The 22828-nt window shown below is 34.1% G+C and overlaps 1 protein-coding gene across 1 annotated transcript in view; it reads right to left on the reverse strand.

Moving 5' to 3' along the window:
* PEX7 (peroxisomal biogenesis factor 7) overlaps window positions 1-22828 on the reverse strand; it is an 85724-nt gene that overhangs the window by 30413 nt on the left and 32483 nt on the right. Inside the window, exons 6-8 of the mRNA XM_027085487.1 lie at window positions 22466-22572; window positions 20708-20821; window positions 19409-19464 (exon numbers count right to left, since the gene is read on the reverse strand). Coding sequence (XP_026941288.1) covers window positions 19409-19464; window positions 20708-20821; window positions 22466-22572 — 277 coding nt within the window. The remainder of the gene's footprint in view (window positions 1-19408; window positions 19465-20707; window positions 20822-22465; window positions 22573-22828) is intronic.

Consider the following 22828-nt stretch of genomic DNA (forward strand, 5'->3'; position numbering starts at 1 on the left):
ACCAATACCCCAAGGAATTCATGAATTAGAATAAATCTGCATTTCCCATGGCAAGAAGCATAGGAATTTTCCTTTCTCCCTTCTAATATTTTTGTATGTGCACTTACTGCATCCTCTCATCTACCTTGCTGTCCCTTCCTAACCTGGGTATCAGTTGAGAACTGATCAGCTCTTTTTGTAACCTCAGAGATTCCCATCCTTTTGAAGTCACAAGCCCCTGAGTAGAACACATGAAATCATGGCCTTATTATTTTATCATCTGTATCACTTTTGGAGGGGATTAAACAAATAGAAATTGTAGACTATCGAAACAATTTTTTAAAGAGGTAAACTTTCATTAATTAATTCAAAAATGCTTATTGAGTGCTAATGCTCATTTAAATGATTAGACTGGAGAGTTATTTGTGGGTTTTTTTGTTTTTGGAACCGGTAATAACAAAAATAAAGTTTAAAACAGAAAAATATTAATTGCCTGCTAAATGAAGAATATATGATTACTTTTGAAGAATTACTTAACAATTTTCACAGATGACTTTTAGAACACTGAATTACAGATATCCGGAAACCATACCATATTTACAAACTTTCAGGGTTAAATATGATAAAATTCTAGACTTAAGCTTCTTTATCTAAATGAATTAATAATAATATTTCAATTAAGATTTTAATTAGATCACTATTTTAGATGGGCTGACTCTACTTCATCACAATAAACATTAAGCCCAGGAACCATACACCACAAGGCCTAGAGTACTTTGACAAATTAAAGAAAACCATTAAAGGAAAGCTCGTTCTGAAAGTATTTATGGCTGCGATCCATAGGGATGCAGATGACTTTCTGAAGAATGCCACACCTCAACAAGAGGAGATAAAGGAAAAAAGAAAAACTCACACTGGGTTTGTTTACTGCTTACTGGTACAAATTGAAGAACCATGAAATAATTTCGCAGTAAAGTTCCAAACAAATATCTGACTAAAAAAGAAACTAAAAAAGAAATGGTAAGAATGCTATCTACTCATGAAGTAGTTATCAGTATCTCAGGGATAAGAATAGTCTATGTACATCTCAACTGTACCTGGTGCCAACATGTGAGTACCTGGAGCAGAAGAGCATTTCACAGAAGTACAGATGATAACGTGATTAACACGATCAGATGAGGCTGCAGTGGAACCTCACTCCACACCCCAGTGCTGAAGAACATTAAACTCACAGCAGCCGCCTGCCTGTGCTCTGGTCATTGATTAGCTCTATAACCATGATTAGCTCTATAACCATGTCTTCACCTCAGCAGCTAAGCATTTGTGAATAAACCCACTCGGGTTTATCAGGCCGGGAAATGTCTGCACAGATTACAAGGATCTCCTTTGTTGAACAACTCTCTCCTCAGAGGAGGATGGATACAGTGAAGGGGGTGAGGGGAAGAAGACAGACATGAATAAGGGTGGGACAGAGAAAAACAGAGACAGAGCAGACCAAGTAATTCTGTTTCTTTTCCAGTGATTGGACATGAAAGCTTAAGGGAAAAAAAGTGGAATGATGAAGCAGGCATTTGGAGTAAAGCAGTTTCAGTAGTTTCCTTAGGTTCTGCTACACTCCTAGCCTTGGACTCTGAGGGATCCCATATTTTGAGAAATATTCCCCTTTTCTATTGAAGCTAGTTCAAGATGGTTACTGTTTTACACACACATGCGCGCACACATACACACACACGATCTAATAGTGAAGAAAGAAAAAGGGACGATGCTGAATTTTGTTTAAGATGAAAACAGATTAATAATTGTTTTTTATTCTCCATATAGTTCATTCTATTAGGTCAAATCTCTAAGAATTCAGTTTTAGAACATTTAGTATTCCCACATTCTACACTGGGGTTTCAGGACAGCCCTCAAGGGTGAATTATTTATCCCTGAGTTCTCAGGGGACAGAGTAAATGACTAACAGCTGACAGGTAGTACCCCACTGATCTAAATAAAGAGACTGACTATGCATGCAAGTCACTAAGAGAGGAAAACACTGAGGTTCCCTGCTCTATAACTTTTTTCTTAAAAACCATAACTGCACAGATTAGAGTCCATTACTTCTACAAGGTTCATGACAAAGAGCAGTTCACCTCAGAGGCAATCACTTTCAATTCGTTTAGCTGTTTCTTCTGATATTTTAGTCCATATTTTCTAAATAATACACACACAGAATTCACTGATTATTTTCATTTTCAGATTTTATCTTCTGACTTCCTGCTATGGAAGATGAGGCAAAGCAACACTTACATTAGATGTTGTACAAATATATACAACAAAATCTACTCAGTTGCCTTTCGACACTGCACAACAGACTTTTAAAATTATAATGCAAATTAACTGACAAAATCCATAAAATTTCTGTTGGAACTAATCAGCACAATTCAGAGTTCAAAGCGGTGACTTCTACTGCATTAAGCTAAGGCTTAACATTCCTCACTCCTTTATTTATTTATTTATTTATTTATTTATTTATTTATTTATTTATTTATTTTTACAGTTTCCCAGAGTGGCCTTTTTTAAACATCTTTATTGGAGTATAATTGCTTTACAATGTTGTGTTAGTTTCTGCTGTATAACAAAGTGAATCGGCTATATGTATACATATATCCCCATATACCCTCCCCCCTGCGTCTCCCTCCCACCCTCCCTATCCCACCCCTCTAGGTGGTCACAAAGCACCAAGCTGCTCTCCCTGTGCCATGCAGCTGCTTCCTACTAGCTATCTATTTTACGTTTGATAGTGTATATATGTCGGTGCTACTCTCTCACTTCGTCCCAGCTTACCCTTCCCCCTCCCCGTGTCCTCAAGTCCATTCTCTACAACTGCATCTTTATTCCTATTCTGCCCCTAGGTTCTTCAGAACCATTTTTTTTTTTAGATTCCATATATGTGTGTTAGCATACGGTATTTGTTTTTCTCTTTCTGACTTACTTCACTCTGTATGACCGACTCTAGGTCCATCCACCTCACTACAAATAACTCCGTTTCATTTCTTTTTATGGCTGAGCAATATTCCATTGTATATATGTGCCACATCTTCTTTATCCATTCATCTGTCGATGGACACTTAGGTTGCTTCCATGTCCTGGCTATTGTAAATAGTGCCGCAATGAATATTGTGGTACATGACTCTTTTTGAATCATGGTTTTCTCAGGGTATATGCCCAGTAGTGGGACTGCTGGGTCATATGGTAGTTCTGTTTTCAATTTTTTAAGGAACCTCCATACTGTTCTCCATAGTGGCTATATCAATTTACATTCCCACTAACAGTGCAAGAGGGTTCCCTTTTCTCCACATCCTCTCCAGCATTTATTGTTTGTAGATTCTTTGATGATGGCCATTCTGACCAGTGTCCTCACTCCTTTTAGATCTATTTCTTCATGTGCTTGCATTAGGTTTTGAATTAGACATGGATTTGATGTGATTCTTAAAGAAAAATGTTAGTACTAAATAATTCTGAAAAACATTCTGCAGTTATCAATCAAGGTATTTAAAATCCAAAGTCTTACACATTTTTTCTAATTAGTGTGTATTGTTTCATTTTATAGGAAATTATTTTCATTTTTCACCTGGCATTTAACTAGCAAAGTTACGTTTCACTTCATCAAAAGATATTTCCAGTATGAGAATAATTACCTTAAGAATTTTCTAATTTAAACAAGTCAAATGGAAAAAATCTTTGGGGACATATCAATGAACTTGAGAGTTACTGGTTCATACCTACAAATATCTTAAGCATTACGAATATAAAGCTTAAAGAGATTTAACAGTAAAGTGCATATTACAATTGACTGTAGAAAAAAATAAAACATCTTTCTGTAACTTTAGTTAACAATCAGGATACCAATAAAAGATTCCAAGTTTTGTTTAACAGTAAAATTTTGCAATCTAGCCATTACTGAGTTAAATACAAGAGAACAGCAAGTTTTCTCCTTGAAAAATATCATTTTCTTATCTCAATAGGACTTTCTGTTTTAAATTTGGTTTTATTAATTACTACTTCAAACATAAAGTGAAAACCTCATTTAAATACAATCTTTTGCAGGCTTTTAAGATCAGAGTGACCAAAGGATATCATATATTTTCATATAATTTAAATTCACTTATATTTATAAACAATTATTTAGTGCATCCATGCCCCGGATGCCAGGGACAAAACAAGGAAACAGATAAGTCCTACCCTGTAATCAGGCAACATGCTTTATTAACATAAAATATATTTGGTACTAAAATATCCTTGCAAGAATTAAACAAAGGTGTGAATGCAAATATTCACACTATTAAAAAGGAAACCAAAGACAACTACATTAAGATGCTTTCTTAATATCAGTGATGAAGTTTAGTGAACCTTTGCTACAAAGCAAAAAATGTGATAGAGTTACAAAGACATTTGTATCTAAGATGTCTGAAAGGTATGGAACATTAAACAACTCTTGGATCATTTTAAGAATACAGTCGTAGTTCCTACAAATATTAACAGTTAGTATCATACCATTAGCCACACAATTTCTTGTGGTTTGAAGAACAAATGTAGAGGAATTAAAAGCAACTGTCTTAAAAGATGAAGTAAAATGATCATTTGAAGCCTGCACAGGAGCTCACATTCAGCCACACTTCTTATCTATTTACTTTAACTGACCTTTTTTTGTGAGTAAGGGGGACTAGGTAAAGTTGAAACGAAAGGTTTGTGAGACAGAGTACATATTCAGCTATACTATCTGTTTACTTTGGCTGACCTTTTTTTATGGGGAAGGGGAAGAAAAAGAAGTATCTGCTAGTGGAAATCTCTGTGCTAATAATCATAAGGATCAAAAAAAGCCCATCATGCACACCAAAGTAAAGACACTTACTGTATAAAGGCAAATCCCACGAGAGTAAATGTGACAAAGATAAAAGGTATTTCTGTGTCTGCTGCTTTGTTAGGCTTCTAAATTCACCACAATCCACCTAAAGGCCATTTTCACACTTATGCAACATAATAAAGCTATTTATCTTATTTTACAATTAAACATTATAATTAAATATCACATTTAATAATTAACTTAAAGGTATTGATAGTAAGAAACATTTTCAGCATCTTATTTTACATGAGCAAATACAGCTTATTTTTCTCTCAAATGTTTTTATTTTTAATTACCAACCCACAGAAAAATCCAAAGAATAATATACTGAACATCCATATACCCTTCATCTAGATTTACCAGTTGTTAAAATTTTGCCACATTTGCTTTATCTTTCTCTCTCTACACATACGTATATAAAATACTATCTGCTGAGCTATCTAAAAATAAACTACAGACATGACTTGAGTCTTTTAGTGATTCTGCTTGTTTTCAGCAATTTCGATCAGAAACATAAGAGTCCTAGGCTTACAAGATGTTTTCAGGCATCAAGTAACATAAAAAGACTGGAAATAGAAGATCTAGGTTCAAGTTGGCTCTATGTGACATCAGCCAGTCTTTCTCTCTCTCTGAGTCAACTGTCTTCTGGATAAAATGAGCACACGCCCCACAGCAGTGTTGTGTGAAAATATAAGTTAGACCCAGATAACCAAAACTAAGAAGTTAAATATAAGAACAGATATTGATGTGGAAGGATTTTCGGCATAATAAAGACTCATCTTCTCTTGGCCCTATCCCACTCAGTGTTCCGACTGCCTGAAATCCAATCCAATCGGGGCACTTCTGACACTGGAGGAAGGGGAGCCAATTCCTAACTGTAGGGACTGTCATTGCCATTGCAGGACCTTATGCCCGGTCCCTGCCCACCAAATGCCAGTATTGTCTTCCACCATTGCTACAAAATCAAATATGCCCCCACTAAGAATTACTGAAGGTGTAACTTAAAGTGTAACTAGGAAAACATACACGTTAAGCCTTAAGCCCTTTTACCTCCATATAAATAAATGGGTAAGAATGTTCTTCTAGAAGCCCATGGAGACAATGTGAAAGTTCTAGAAATCTAAGATGCACTGAAGGGAAAAAACATTCTGCCAAGGGGGCAGAAAGCCCCTGAAAGGAGAGGAGATAGAGAATGCTTAAGTAAAGTCTACGTGGTGTATACCTTTCCTTTCTAGACATTTTTCAATGAAAATGTAGATATATGCACATATAATTACAGAAGTTTTTAAAGAATCAATAATTATTAAGATAGCAAGCATCTAGGTCTAGGGCCAGTCCCAGCAGAGTGCTGGAGCCAGCTCATACTGGCTTGTGAGAGCTGGATGCGCACATCTCTTCCCGACCCCATGCTTACTGACATCATATCACACAGGTAGCTTGATACTGCCCTGGTGGGGTTATTGACACCACTGAACTCCTATCTCAAACACTACACATCAGGCTCCCCCCACCCACCTAAAGAGCTGGTTGTTAAATATCTATCAGCACACCACTGGTCAGCCCTCACTGTGTTTTATGTTGAATAATAAATTGTTAGTAAACTCAAATGGTGTCATTATAAGGTCTACACACAAGAAGCATTGATAAAATACTCTTACCTTGTATTTATATTTTTAGAACTCAGAGCTAGAACTATGAATGTAAAAGCTATGTATTGGAGAACATGTTGACAAAAAGTTTCACACTGTCACTAAGAAACTGAACTCCAAGGAGGCAGGGGCCAACAAAAGGCCAGGTTGAGGCTGCCTGTTTTGTTGTCGTAAAATAAAAATTATCTTACTCTTGAAGACTAGAGCTGAAATGGGCCTCAACCCCACAGAGATGCTCTTCTGTCACCATCCATTCTGGCGATAATAATAATGACTATAGTAGCAAACACTTATATAGCATTTATTATGTGCCAGAATTTGTGTATATTAACTCACCTAATCCTCACAGTAATCTTAATGCAGTAGGTACTATCGCTATCTCCATTTTACAGATGAGGACATTGAGCCACACAGTTTTAAAATAACTTGTTCAAGCTTATACAGAGAGTTAAAGGCAGTCTGGCTTCATAGTCTGTGGCCCTAACTCCTGTGTTACCCGGGAATGTGCCAACCCACAGTTAGTCCCTTCAACATGTATCTTTCACTACCCCACATCTATTTTTGTGACTACATATCTCCCACTACGCCAACACAACCGACATGCTCGGGGTTCCTTTGTGTGCTTCTGTTTCTCTTTAAGCCTTTGCTTTCATCATTTCCTCAGCAAGATATTCCAAACTGTCTACCACAGTGGCTGACAGATAACAGCCATTCTGTAAAATATGCCTGAATTTTAAAGCAGAGTACAGCTGTATCATTTTATATCCAAAAAGGAGCTTAACAGTTGAGTTGGAAACATTAAAATTGCTGGTATGGGCAAAGAATTTCACATCATACAAGCTGTAGATGAGTACAGTTTGAAAACACTGGAATTAAAATTCACTTCATATTTTTCTTGCCAAAAAAAAATCTGTAAGTCTAAAAAAAACCCTGCTATTTGGTTTATTATTACCAAAGACCACTGATTTTAAAATGTTTTAAAGGTTAGAATATTTATAAAGGTATCATGAAACAGAATAGTGTTGCTCTGTTTGAGGCTAAACGCATCGTTTTAGCCTTAGCAATTTACGAAAGCTATATCTTTATCTGAGAAATATTTGCTACAACATAGAAGAGACAAAATGTTCTTCCTAATGAAGAAACCTAATTATAGCTTTTATTTTTGTTTGGCTGTCATATATACCTGGTTTGTTGATTTCTGCCTGTGTTTATGAAATGATCTACTTAGTATAAAACCAAACACTAGCATTTAGAACTCAAACCATACTTAGGTGTGGCTGGTACAGCAAACACGGCTTGACAGAAGAAGCAGTAACCTAATGGAAAGTACAACGGAAGAAAGATAATATGGTAAAACCTATGATGATAACATTCATAAAAGAATGGAAATAATCCACTCTGAAATATTTTAAATTTAGTACTATCTTCAGTGAAGTTTAGAAAGAACCAATGCCTATTTTTACAGAATATATTGCCCATCAACTGAAGAGAGTTCTGATATTTTTTCCAAAAGGTTGGAATTTTTATTTAACCTAAACCATACAAAATAATTTCAAATCTGTTTTATACATTACTTTCTAGATCTTTATTACTTACTTGATGAAGCATAATGAACTACTATACAGGTGAAGGACTTAAAGATTTTCCCTATTAGATATGATCATAGATCCATGTAAAAAAATATGGAACTTGCAATTTATAAAACTAAAATATCCATCATAGTGTCGGTTTTGATATAATGCCCACCATATAAACTATTTTAAAAGCTTAAAAAAATAAACAAAATATAAATTAGCAAGTAAATGAAAACTTATATTTGAAGAGTTTACGTTACAAAAACTAGCCATACAGAATCTAGAATGATATCTGTATAATTATCAGTGCTAAAAACTAAACAGGTTACTGTTGGTCTTATGTCTCAAATCATTTTTGTTTTAAAATAATTTTTATGCCACTAAAAATATCATCAATCCACTGAGATTTAAAATTCTTCAGAGGATAAATTTAACTCATATCACATGGTGTAAAAATCTACCCAAAATGCACCTTTTCTGACCTTTCTAATGAGTGGTCACCACACAAAAGTAATGAGAGACTAAACTCACACAAGGCATTAGTACAATTAAAAGTCGTATTTTCAACAAGTGATGAGAGTTACAAATATGCATACATATACACATACATTCAAAAATTAAAGTTTTTCAAATCATTTTGTTTTCTTTTCTCTATTCATTTTCCTTTGCATAAGAAAGTCTTTGATAATACGACATTGGAATATATGATTAGTAGCCCCAGTTACATTTAGTATTAAGGTGGAACAGTAATAGTAGCTATAATGTATGTTAAAATTAAAATCCTGTTTCTGGAAGTAAAATGATGTCGCTTCTATATACTGCCAGTGAAGCAATTTGGTTTAAGTTTTCTTACTCCACTTCATATTGGGAAAATGTTTACCAATTTTGTAGGAGAAAAGGAGAACAGGTTTCAGACTTGACTAGAGATACTGTTCTCATTAACTGAGACAAATAATGTAGATAAATAAGCAAGCCTTGCAGAGGGAAGGAAGGGAAGAAATAAAGAGCTCAGAGTGAGATGCTTGTTTGGACACTAGGTAGCTGAATCCAGCATAGAGCTGAATAAGCAGGCCTGAAGCTCTCAGCAGAGGTCAGAGCTGGAAAAGGGGGGTGGGCATTATCACTTAGAATGGACATGTAAAAATGTACTAAGCCAGAGTCTGCCAAGTTTAAGGGGGAGAGAAAGATTCCATGATGAAGTACAAAAAGGAAGGGTCAGGGAGGATGAGAAAAAAAAAAAAAGAAGAACATGGAATCCCTGGGATAAGGAGTTTCAAGAAGGAAGGTGTGATCAACAATTTGAAACACAGCAGCGAGGTCCAGTATGACAGGTCCTGACAAGTGGACTGGATGTGGTATTACTGAGGCCAATGATGGCTTTTGCCAGAACAATTTCAGTAAAGAAGTGTAGCTAAAGCCAGCTGTGGGCTTAGGAGTAAATGGACATATAGCCATAAGTGCCTAGGACTATATGCTTTCAAGGGTCCACAAAAATGTCTAAGAGCTGAAAATTAAAATCAGTTTTTAATTAAGTGTATATAAATTAACATTATTAACTGCTAAGTTTTGTATTAAACATTTCATTCCATTTGAAGACAATTTTTAAGTTAGAGTTTTTCACTTCACAAAAATTCCTAAGTAAGCATAATAATTGCCAAGAAGTCATAATCAATCATAAGTGAGCCACTCACTGCCAAACGACTTCAAAAGCCAAAGTCTAAAAAGCTTTTCAAGATAATTAGCCCTGTTTAATCAGCGATGTGGATCCATTTTATAGATTCAAATGATATAGGGTAAGACCTCCAAGCAGAGCACCCTAGGACTGCAGAGCTTTTATGGCCTTGGTGAATGGAGCTTAAGGCGACACTAAAAGCTTGGCTAAGAAGGAAAGAAAACTTAAAGGTAAATACAGGATAAAGGAAGAAGTTACAGGCTGAGGAGAAAGTCAGTAGAGAGTTGGAGACTGAGGATATAACAGAGAGAATAGGTAATTTAATGGAACAAAGTGCTGAAGGACACAGAAGTGTTTGGGGTTAAGAGCACTCGTGCAAGACTTCTGAATAGCAGAGGAGGAACAGATAGGTAGAGATTTAAATAAGTTTACAGACTTGCAGTGAAAATAGATAATCTGTGCTTGCATCCTACAGTTATTTTTTTAAAGAGAGAGATAAGGTTGTTTGCTGAAAGTGCAGGGAATAGGGTTGGGGGGCGGGTGGCCTGAGAAGAGAAGCAAAGGTTGGAAACCGAGATAAAGAATTAGCACAGTATTTTCAAGTATGTTCTCTTATGCAGTTCTTATAATCACCTTGCAAGCTTATGAGGATATTACTAATTCCATTTTACATAGTAAAGAAACCTGAACTCTAAGTTATATAGAAAAATTGCCTATTTGAAGTCTTTTTCAACTATGTTTAAGATCTCATATTACCTAATTATAATCTCAATTTTTCCAAATGCTTACAAATCTAGCTGTGATGTTTTTGATCTTGTAGTATGTCACAGAACCATGACCTAAGCCATCTCTCTCTCCCCAGAAGCACTAAACATCTATCCCCCAATCTCCAGTCTTGCTCAGAATTCAGGAAAGAATCAAAGCCTAATTTTTAAAAGTGGAGAGAAAAAATCTATAAAAATACTGAATCGCTATGTTGTACACCTGAAACTAATATAATATTATAAATCAACTATACTTCAATAAAAAGTGGAGGGAATATTAAGACGCTGAGCCAAAAACTGTAATGATTTCTGAGCACAGTTAGGTACCTACAAGATTTTAGAGTACTGCAGTTTGCATTCAAAAGCCCAGTTTTAACATATTCCCGAGTTAAACCTACATCAACAAAGGTAAGGCATTTCCCAACTGGGTGTTTTAGGATACTTAAGTATATACATAAAACAGGGAGTGGTCAGTAGAATTAAGATCATAATGACAATCCTGAAAAGAAAGAATAAGTAGTCACTAGGTTTTCCCCTTTAATTAGAAACAGAACAGTGAAATGGATTTAAGATGTCAAAAGATTAATGCTCCCACCTCAGTTGTCAAGACTTTTGCAAACAGCTTTAAACACCAGAAAAGACTTTGAAATCTGAGAACTAGATTCTATACTCGGAAATCCCTTTTGAGCCCACAGGTGACACTATGTAAGAGAGAAGATTCCAAGTTCACTCTTCATCTTGCTCAGCCTACCTGGAGGATCTCACATTACTGACAATCCACATCTGGTTGATATCCTTGCCGGCAGTTTCTCTGACATACTGCATGTTCTGGGGTCTCCTCCTGTTTTGGGTGGGCTGTTCCCTTCTTCCTTCCAACATTAATTCCCTCCTGAAGATAGTTTTTTTTTTGTTTTTTTGCTTTTCTTTCTCTAAACTTATCGCCCTTTGATTGATGCATTCCTATGGACCAAACCACCAGTAAGTTAATGGTCTTCAAAGCCATATTTACAGCGCTGACCTCCAGCCAATGATCTAGCTCCAGAGATGCACTTTGGAAAAGATTGGGGTGGGTGGTGAACAACTGATAAGTTTTCTTCCTGTCTGCCAGGTTGCCATTTTTTGGCTCCCATGCTAAAAATTCTATAATCACTCCATACTATTTTATACAGACTATTAAAGAAAAAAACTTGTTATGGTACCGTTTTAATTGAGAGCTGGAAGACAGTGTGATTATACTTCCCAGTTTGTCTGCCTGCTTGTATTGGATCAGTCAAAAAAACCAAGTTAGAGCATGTAATTTCTCCCAAGGCATTGTTGTAATTTATTGTTATTCTACACTAACAAAGTTACATAGCTTCTGCCATATCAAATACTGACTCAGAAGTAAAGGGGAGAGGAATTCTGGGTAGTTTGAAGCAATGAGGCCATGTACATCCAAACCTCTTAGTGTATCCTCACAAAAACCAATACAGAACAACAAAAAGAACAAATAAAACTACATAAAACTCAGGCTTCAACATATCCAAACTTGTAATTACATGTATAAAAACAAAACAAAACAAAAAAATCCCCCAGAATCCCAATGTGCATTCTCCCATGTTCCAGATCCAAGCTTTATTGGACAGCAAGGGCAATTTAGGAAAAACTGAATAGAACCGAGAAGAGCTAGGATAAGGTCTAAAACTGATTTAGAGCCACCACCTTCCTATGAGTGAAAATAGTGAAAAAAGCCTAGCATAGAGTAGAGTACAGGTTTTTAAGTATATGGACACAAGGAGTTATTTTAGGAAGTTAATAGTTTAAAGGGAAAAGAGGATTAAAAGGAAGGAAACGTACCAATCCCAAACCATCAATCCTGTACATGGATATGCAGAAACACATAAAGTCTTAATCTATTTTTTAAAAAACATAAAAATAAAATGGATACCATAAACTCAAACATTTCACCTGACAAAAGACCACCTCAAAAAGATAAATAGCAAAGTGTAAGAAAAACTGTAATATAACATTCTAAACTGAATTAATATCTCTAAACAAGCATCTGGGGACAGGAAGGAAAAATAATTGACCTAGATCAGTGTAGTATAATAAGAAATATATTTGATCTTGGTCCACAGTTCCTGGCACAGAGCTCCTAAAACCCCTGGAAGTTCCTGAATGATAGGAATGTCTTCTGTTATTCATAAGGAGTCCCTTTGGAACACACCTGAGTTTATGCTAATGAGGTGACTTAGGATGGAGTCCTTACATAGTCTCATGTGTTTAGAGAGCTGGAATTTTCAGCTCCATCCACTGAACTCCCAGAGAAGAGGGAGGGCTGGAAATTAAGCTCTATAAAAACTCTTGAACAAGGTTTGATGAGCTTCAAGGTTGGTGAACTTACCCATGTGCTGCCAGGGTGGGGCACTCCAATTCCATACAGACAGAAGCTCCTGCACTCAGGGCTCTTCCAGACCTCATCCTCTGTACCTCTTCTCCTGGCTGTTCATTTTTATCCTTTATAATATCTTTTACAATAAACTAGTACACATAGTGAACGTTGCCCTGAGCTTTGTGAGCTATTCTAGCAAATTATAAAACCTGAGGAGGGGGTCTTGGGAACCCCAATTTACAGCTAGTCAGTCAGAAGTACAGGTGACAATCTAGGCTTGCAATTTGCATCTGAAGTCAGGGCAGTCTAGTGGAACTGAGTTCTTAATCTGTGGGATCTGATGTTATCTCCAGGTAGATAGAATTAGAATTGAGTTAACTTTGTAGGACACACCATTGGTGTCTGCTGAGAATTAGAGAATTTCTTGGTGTGGGAAAACTCCACATACATCTGGTGTCGGAAGTATAGAGCTTTCCCCTTACAATCAAGAATTCAAAAACAAAGAAAAGAAGTGGACAAAAACAGGAAAAAGTGAAACAGAGCTAACTGGACACAAGAAAGAAATAGAAGAAAAAAGGCAAATTCATATCAGAAATGAAGACAAAATTACATGGTGCTCAAAGAATAAATTTACACAAAAATATAAGGACATCAAAGACAGGAGAAAAATAACCAAGGAATGAAAATGAGACTAAAAACGTATCAGATAGAAAGCATCTGATATAGAAGACAAGTAAGAGAGATTCAATTTATGTTTAATTGGAGTCCCTATAGGAAAGAAATGTAAATCAAGGAGTTCATGTTCAGCTAAGTTATCCTTCAAGCATCGAGACTACAGAGAAATAATTTTAAATATGCGAGAGCTCCTGAGAAGTCTGTACCCATGAGCCCTTCTTGAGGAATTTACTAGAATATAAACTTCATCAAACTAAAACATGATGAGGAAATTTTAGCAAAAAGATTGATGATGAGCATTTAATATATTTAGTTATGTACCTAAGATGAAAACAAAATTGGAAACAAGAGTGGAAGAATAATATATAACATGGTATGTATTACATGTTATATGTGGTATGTTCTAACAAAATATAAATAAAACAACTTAAAATTTGATGCAAAAGGGAGGGTAAAAAAAAAGGAAGGTAAAATAAGTTCATAAAATAAGTTATTGTACATGCAGCAAGTAGGAGTTAAAATAAATACCATTAAAAACTAACAAACCAGATAATAAATGGTTACATTTTTTGAAAAACAAGGGACTAATGATAAGGATAGCATTAAATCTGTATATTGCTTTGGGTTGTATGGACAATTTAACAATAGTAATTCTTCCAATCCAGGAGCACAGAATCTCTCTCCATTTCTTTGTGTCTTCTTTAAATTCTTTCATTAATTTCTTGTAGTTTTCAATAAACAGGTACTTCACCTCCTATATTAAATTTACTCCTAAGTATTTAATTCTTTTTGATGCAATTGTAAGTGGGGTTATTTTCTTAATTTCTCTTTCTGATAGTTCATTATTAGTATATGGAAGTACAACAGACTTTTGTGTACTGATTTTGTATCCTGCAACTTTACTGAATTTATTAGTTCTAACATTCTTTATGGAGTCTTTAGGGTTTTCTAGATACAATATCATGTCATCTGCAAATAATGACAATTTTACTTCTTCCTTTCCAATCTGGGTGCCTTTTATTTCTTTTTCTTGTTTAATAGCTCTGACTAGGACTTCCAATATTATGTTGAATAAAAGTGGCAAGAGTGGGCACCTCTGTCTTGTTCCTGATTTTAGAGGAAAAACTTTTAGCTTTTTTACTATTGAGTTTGATGGCCATTCCAATGGCATTTTTCACAGAATAAAACAAACAATCCTAAAATTTGTATGGAACCACAAAAGACCCTGAATAGCCAAAGTAATCTTGAGAAAGAACAAAACTGGAGGCATCATGCTCCCTCATTTCAAACTATATTACAAAGCTATGGTAATTAAAACAGTATGGTACTGGTATTGTAAAAAGAAACAGGTAGGACTACACCAAACTGAAAAGCTTCTGCACAGTAAAGGAAACCATCAACAAAATGAAAAGGTGACCTACTGAATGGGAGGAAATACTTAAAAATCATATATCTGATGAAGGGCTAATATCCAAAATATATAAAGAATTCACACAACTCAATAGCAAAAAACCAAACTATCCAATTTTAATAATGGACAGAAGATCAGAACAGACATTTTTCCAAAGAAGACATAGAGACGGCCAACAGGTACATGAAAAGTTGCTCAACATCATGAATCTAGGGAAATGCAAATCAAAACTACAATGGCTGTTATCAAAATGATAAAAAAAATGACAAGAAATAGTAAGTGTTGGAAAGGATGTGGAGAAAAAGGGAACCCTTGTGCACTGTTGGTGGGAATGCAAATTGGTAAGGCCACTATGGAAAACAGTACAGAAGTTCCTCAAAAATCTTAAAATAGAATACCATATGATCCAACAATTCCACTTCTGGGTATTTATCTGAAGAAAACATTAACACAAAAAGATATATGTATCCCCATGTTCCTTGCAGCACTATTTACAACAGTCAAAATATGGAAACAAAGTGTCCATCAACAGACGAATGGATAAAGAAATTGTGGCATATGTATACAATGGAATATTATTCAGTCATAACGAAAGAATGAAATTGTGCCATTTGCAACAACATGGATGGAAAAAAACAAAAACAAAACAAAACAGAAAACAAGTTCACAGATAGAACAGAAGATTGGTGGTTGCCAGAGGCAGCAGATGGGGAGAAGGAGAAGTGGGTGAACTGTTTGGGGTGTTTTTTTTTAAGTTTAAATAAAACAAAATAAAGGGAATAAAAGCATTACAAAATTTATAAGACCAAAGGAAACCAATGAAACAAAGAAATAAACTTACCTAAATATAAATTTTTTGATAAAAGATCAAAAAAAAAACCCCAAAGCAAAACAAAAAAATACACCACACAATGAATAGAACATAATACACAAAATAATCATAACATAAAATAATATGACAGACTTGCTATCAAACATATTTTTATCAAGAAATATGAATAGGTTAAACTTGCATATTATAATAAAAAGATTTTTGATTTAGCTTGCCAAGCAAAACCCAAATATATGCTCTGTATGAAAGACATACCAGAAACAACATGGTTCAAAAAAACTAAAAATAAAAGTATGGAAAAAGGTATACCTGGAAGATGGGAATAGTATGAAAGCAGAGGCAATGATACTAGTAAGAGATAAAGCGTAATTAAAACTAAAAAGCAATTAGCTGTGTCAAAGAAAGAGTCTCTTTGATGCTAAAAGTCTCAGTTCACTAATGTATGTTGAAAATATCTATGCACCAAATAATACAGCATATGGCTTTATGAACTCAAAACTAGAAGAGATTCAGGGAGACATAGATAGAAACACACTGATAATAGGAGATTTTAACATTCCATTCTCAGTACAAGATGGATTAAGTGGGCCAAAAATAAGAAAGGATACAGATGATCCAAATGACATTATCAATTAGTAGAGCTTATGGTTATATATTTAACTTTACAATGTGATAATAGACAATATACCTTCTTCTCAATTGCATATGTAACATTCACAAAAATTGATCATTTACTAGGTTCTCCTCCACAAAAAAATCAACATATTCCATAAAACAGAATGACTAATAACAGTGTTCTCTGATCACAATAAAAGTAGAAATTATTAACAAATTTTCAAAAATTAAAAGGCACTTTCATATGGAAATTAAATAACTTCCTACTAAACAACTTTTGGGAGAAAGATGAAATACAAATAGAAGTTACACATTTTTTTAATGATAATGAAAAAAATTATATATCAGGATGTATGAGTTACAATTGAAATGAAAACTAGAAGAAAATTCATAGCCTTAAACACTTTATTAACAAAATGAAAAAATAAAAATAAGTAAATTCCCAGATCAAAAGTTGGAAAAAGAAAGTAAGCCAAAAGAAAGTATCAAGAAGGAAATAAAGATAAAAGCAGTAATTAATGAGGTACTGAATAGAAAAACAGTAGTTCTCATTCATAAATCAAAATCTTGTATGCTGAAGAAAAAATAACAAAATAAACATGCCATTAGATAACTTAAAGTAGGAATCACATATATACAAAATCAGAAATGACAATAGTGAAATAACCATTGAATCAGAAGAAATTAAAAAGTCATGACTCTACAGACATCCGTATAAATAAATGTGAAAACCTATAAGCAAAGGATAATTTCCTAAACTCCCATTAGAGATAGAAAGTTTAAACAGACAAATTTCCATAGAAGAAATAAAGAAAGTTATCAAGAAGTACTCCACAAAAAGAGCCATGCCCGGATGGTTTCACAGGGAAAATCTACCAATGCTTCAAAAACCCAATACCCTCCGTGTTGCACAAACTGTTCCAGAGCTTAGAAAATGTAGAAAAACTTCTTAATTCTTTTTTATGAAGCAATTAAAACATTGATACACAAACCAAAAATTTAAAACAAGAAACAGAAAAAAAACCCTATATGAACCCTGTGTGGTGTGGGATCAGAATGAGGGGTATGATTAGAGGTACACATACACATATAGGTCAATATCACCTTCAAATATTGATGTAAAAGCTCTAAATAAAATATTAGCAGACAAAATCCAACACCACAGTAAGATAACGATACACAAAGAAAAAGAGGGATTTAGTCTAAGAATGCAAGGTTGGTTCAATCCATTAATATAATACATTATATTAATAGCTCAAAAAAAAAATCATGATCATCTCCATAGATGCTGAAAAAGCCTTCAACAAAACTTAAGATCAATTCCTGACTCTAAAAAAAAAAACACACTCAAGAAAACTGGAGTTGATGCATACTTTCTTAGCATGATAAATAAATACATACACTTTTTCTTAAAGTCAGTATCTTACTTTTAACAAGGAAACACTAGAGGCATTTTTACTAATACAAGAATTAAGACATCCTCTATAACACTATTTAACACTGTAATAAAGGTATCTGTCAATGCAATTAGATAAATCAATTAGGGGCATCAGAATTGGAATTGAAGATGTAAAACTATATTTATAGATGATATGATCACAAACTTGGAAACCCCTAAAGAATCAATGATCTTGGGGCTTCTCTGGTGGCACAATGGTTAAGAATCTGCCTGCCAATGCAGGGGTCACGGCTTCGAGCCCTGCTTTGGGAAGATCCCACATGCCTCAGAGCAACTAAGCCCGTGCACCAAAACTACTGAGCCTGAGCTCTAGAGCCCACGTGCCACAACTACTGAAGTCTGCGTGGCAAGAGCCCGTGCTCCGCAACAAGAGAAGCCACCACAATGAGAAGCCCATGCACCACAACGAAGAGTAGCCCCCGCTCGCCACAACTAAAAGAAAGCCCGCACGCAGCAACGAAGACCCAACACAGCCAAAAATAAAATTAATTAATTAATTAATTAATTATTTAAAAAAAGAATCAACGATCTTTAGATGGTAGAGAAAGAGGGAGTCTCAAACACTGCTGCTTGGAATGGAAACTGGTATATTCCTTATGGACGGGAATTTGGTAATATCTAACAAAACCATATATATATATATATATGTATATGTTTACCTTTTAATCCAGCAATCGCACATCTGGGAATATATTCTGAAGCTAATTCTCTAGTGATGTGAATGTATGTACTTACAAGGTTATTATTCATTGTGGCACTGTTTATTTATAAAATATTTGTAACGAGCTAAATGCCCATATGTAGGAAACTAGTTGAATAAACTATAGTACGTCTACATAATGAAGTATTATACAGAATGAAAAAGATCTCTATGAACTGATATACAGTGATTTCTAAACTACTTTCCGAGAATTCTAGGGTAGCAAATAGGTAAATATATTGTGAATAAGAGAGTTTTAAATCAGGAGTTTTAAATCTGGAAAAGGAGAAAAAGCAGAATGAACCCTGTGTGGTGTGGGATCAGAACTGGGGGTATGATTAGAGATACACATACACATATTAATACATAGATACACATGTGCATACACATACATACAAAGTCATATATTCACAAACATACATACACTCATGCTGATTTTTTTCATATATAACAATCTTAGCCTTAAGATTCACATAATTAGACTGAAGAAATAAAATTTCGTAATTTTTAAAATTTTAATTTAAAAGATACTGGCTATTCAATTTATAGCATAGGAAGATATTACGAGGAACAACTGTCAGGAAAAAAGGCTTTTAAACAGAGCAATCAAGCTAACCTTTAAATACTAAAGAATTTACTCATATATGTGGCCAGATCATAAAAACAGAAAAAAATAATATTAATCTCAGTGGCAAATATTCTTATGTGCTCAGCTCAGATTATTTTTATATTAGTAAGATAACTTATTACCCTTCGGAAAAGCTGCAAAGAGGCAAATGGTACTTGGTATTTCAAAATGAAACATATCAAAAGCCACTGTACCTTACAGTAAAATCATAGGAGCAAGAGGCCAACACGGAAGCATGAAATGGTGAAAACTACAAAAAAACCACAAAAAACCCTTTTTGAGGTTAACTGTAATTATAACATGCTACTTCATAAGGTCATTCCCATGAACATTATAATAAAGTTCATCTAACTTAACCAATTTTGTGAATACATATTATGATTGCTATTAGCACAAGTATCAAACATTTAAATGTTAAAAGTTTTAAAATAATTTTTATGTTCTTTGTATATCACATCTAATGAAAATGATATCAAGGTCAAAAACTGCAAATTTAAAGACAAGTAGTATTTAGTAATAAACATGTTTTACCAGGCTGCCCATTGCAATTTTATTTCTTCCATGTTTTTCTTACCAGTACTTTAATAGTTATATACACATAATATAATTACATGTGAATGCTCTTCATAGTTTGCAAAATACTTTCACTACATTACCCTATTTCATTCTCAGAAGCACTGTGAAATATATATAGAAAATATATTTTAACTACTAAAACCTGTGTGCCATGAAAAAAAATCAGGGCACTGTGTCTCATATGTTGAGTTGTAACCAGTAAAATTTAAAATATTAACTACAATTTAGAATTTTTAAAATAGGAATAACATAATTATCTTAATGAAAAGATCAAAAAGGTACCTTTTTATCCTTAATGTAAAAAAACAAAGAATGAAATTGGGAAATGTCCTTTAATAAGATGTTTTCCACAGTGACTTAGCAAAATTTATCTAAATAAAAGCTGGGAAACTAACTTAAGTCACCTTATACCTGACAAATTTGAGGGGATCAGCAGAAAAATGTTACCTCATCCTCTGCTGTTTAGAAAGTGGAAAACTGTCTCTACCCTAAACTTCTGAGAACATTCATATATACAATCATGTTAGGGAAAATAAAGAATTAACTCTCTCTCTGTGCAAGTTTCAACAAAATAAAGAAATCTTCCCACTGAATGAAAAATTGTAAAGAATATAATACTCAAAGTAAATTACTAGAGTTAAAAAATATTAAAAGGAATAGTAGAATGGGAATGACAGAATGAGAAAAACATTTTTATTTAATCCTAAGTACTGCTTGACTACATATTACAATTCATTCAATAATTATTCCAGTATTTTACCCAATTTTAGCTTTCAATATTCATTATCATTCATTGGATAACAAAAACATGCATAAAAAAGAATCAATAACCCATCCCCTAAACACCTTTTATATATACTTCATTAAATATATTTATATTTTTGTTCTATGTATAAAAAGAAAAGATAAAAACTTACTTTCACTCTCCTAATAGCATAGGTGTGACCAAGAAGTTCAAATACTGGTTGTCGTACATTCCTCAAGTCCCAGCCTCTCAAACTACAATCAACTGCCCCTGTCACCAGCAAATTCTGAAAACAATTCAGAGAAAAGTAAAGTGTGACATCTTTGCAATTAAGCAGTACCCAAGCTTTCCTACTAGAAACAGTGTCTATTTTCTGGTATTTATTTAATCTGACCCCAGGAGTCATTCTTGAAAAGTTATATAGCATTATAGAAAGGAGTCAAAATATACATCAAAAAGCAAAAATTAGTAGGACTTGAGAGAAAAGGAACTCAATATGCTTTAGGCATATGATGGAACACTATACACAACAGAAAAAGGCATAGTCTCAAACAGCATTGTAGATTTCCCAATCTACTTTTAGGAATATTAATAAGAACATAAGATTTTAAAAATTATACCTGACAAATGAGCCCACCCTTCTTTTCAGCATCCTCTGAGGTTTCTACCAAGCATTAAAAGGCAAGAGGCCTGCTAATTTACAAATATTTGAAAGTGCAAAGTATAAATTAAATTTTTTTGTTTTTCTAATTCTAAATCAATCACTGCTCTCAACTCTCATGGGCCATGTCTTAATATAATATGTAACACTATCTGAGAATTTATGCAGAAAGTGGTAAGTCTCCTATCTAGTCAGGTTTTTTAAATTCTGCTATCTAGAACCCTAGGTGAACCCAGAGTTCATGGCTCAAGAGGCCAAGAGCTGCGTCCACACTCAGCCCCATTCCACATCAACCAGGGCAGTAATCCATTGTCTGAACATTTTCGGCTTCAATATAAGCTCATCTGAAAAAAAGCTGCAATGATTTAAAAAAAAATTTTTAAACTACTCTCAAGTATATATCAGCAACTTTTTTAGAATTCCTAAAAGTATAACACACAGTCCACAATTTCATTTTCCTATTTGGAAAATTCACGAGAGAGATTTGTAGTCATCAGCACTGAAAATTTTATAAAAATCAAGTATTATTTTGAGTATGTTCTATATTTTTTAAATCTATTTTATTTCTTTCTATTTAAAGAACTCAGCTGATACAATGTTCTCTTAACCTTCACTGATTACTTTAAAAATGCGAAAAGTAAGACATATGTTATACTTATTTGTCATAGTTAACAGACTACTTCAGGTACATAAATATATTTAAACAGCATATCAACACATATTTAATCCATTTCTATTTCTAATTCATATGCTCATATAGTTAGCTGAAGTTCTGCAAAAAGTTACAAATGGACACTGCTATCTTACAGAAACACGAAGCTTGGTTAGGCTTATAAGGGAAGATAAAACAGAAAATTCTAAAAACTGATGGACTGTCAAATTAAAAATCAAGTTACAAATAGTTCAGCAGCCTCACTAGCAAAATGAACGAGAAATGAAAGCAAAAGATGATACAAACTGGCAGGGTTAAGAGCAATAAAGTAAAAAATTACGTAAGTTGTAAAGCAGTTTCCCAAATAAACAAGTAAGGCTGCACTATTGAACTTTTGAGAATTTCTGTTTCTTATTCAGCCTGTTTTATGTGCACTTAAATCCAATTAATGCTAATGCAGGTCACTCACAATCATCAATTAGAAAAGAAAGGGACTGAATTTAACTTAATGGTCCATAAACACTATCAAAGTCCACATAAACAAAGATAAAATAAAATCTAAAACATTTCAACATTAGGAAGGGCTCAGCAGCTCAGGATAGAACCAGACAAGGTACCTCATTGTATTTACACCAGTCACAACTCAGAATTTCTGCCTGATGTGCTGGAACCACAGTTCTGACTCCTGTTGTCTTCACATCCCAAATTCTCAAAGTCTGATCACCTGGTGAAAGAGGAAGACTTGATCACTTTCCATCACACCACTTGGATACTCGGTACCCATGACAACAAGTCAGGGGAAAACACACCACTTTCACTATCAGGATACTGCCACCTATATATCATATACACATATACATTGTTTTTGTTCTATAATAATGCATAAGACCTACTAAAAGTGATGAACTATAAAAAAAAAAGGCACCATGATAATGTTTTTAGATCTACTCAAAGCAGGAAAATCTAAATCTCACACTAAG

The sequence above is a fragment of the Aethalodelphis obliquidens genome, unplaced genomic scaffold (assembly GCF_003676395.1).
Source record: "Aethalodelphis obliquidens isolate GAN/ISIS:26980383/991018 unplaced genomic scaffold, ASM367639v1 scaffold3, whole genome shotgun sequence".
Taxonomy (NCBI): Eukaryota; Metazoa; Chordata; class Mammalia; order Artiodactyla; family Delphinidae; genus Aethalodelphis; species Aethalodelphis obliquidens.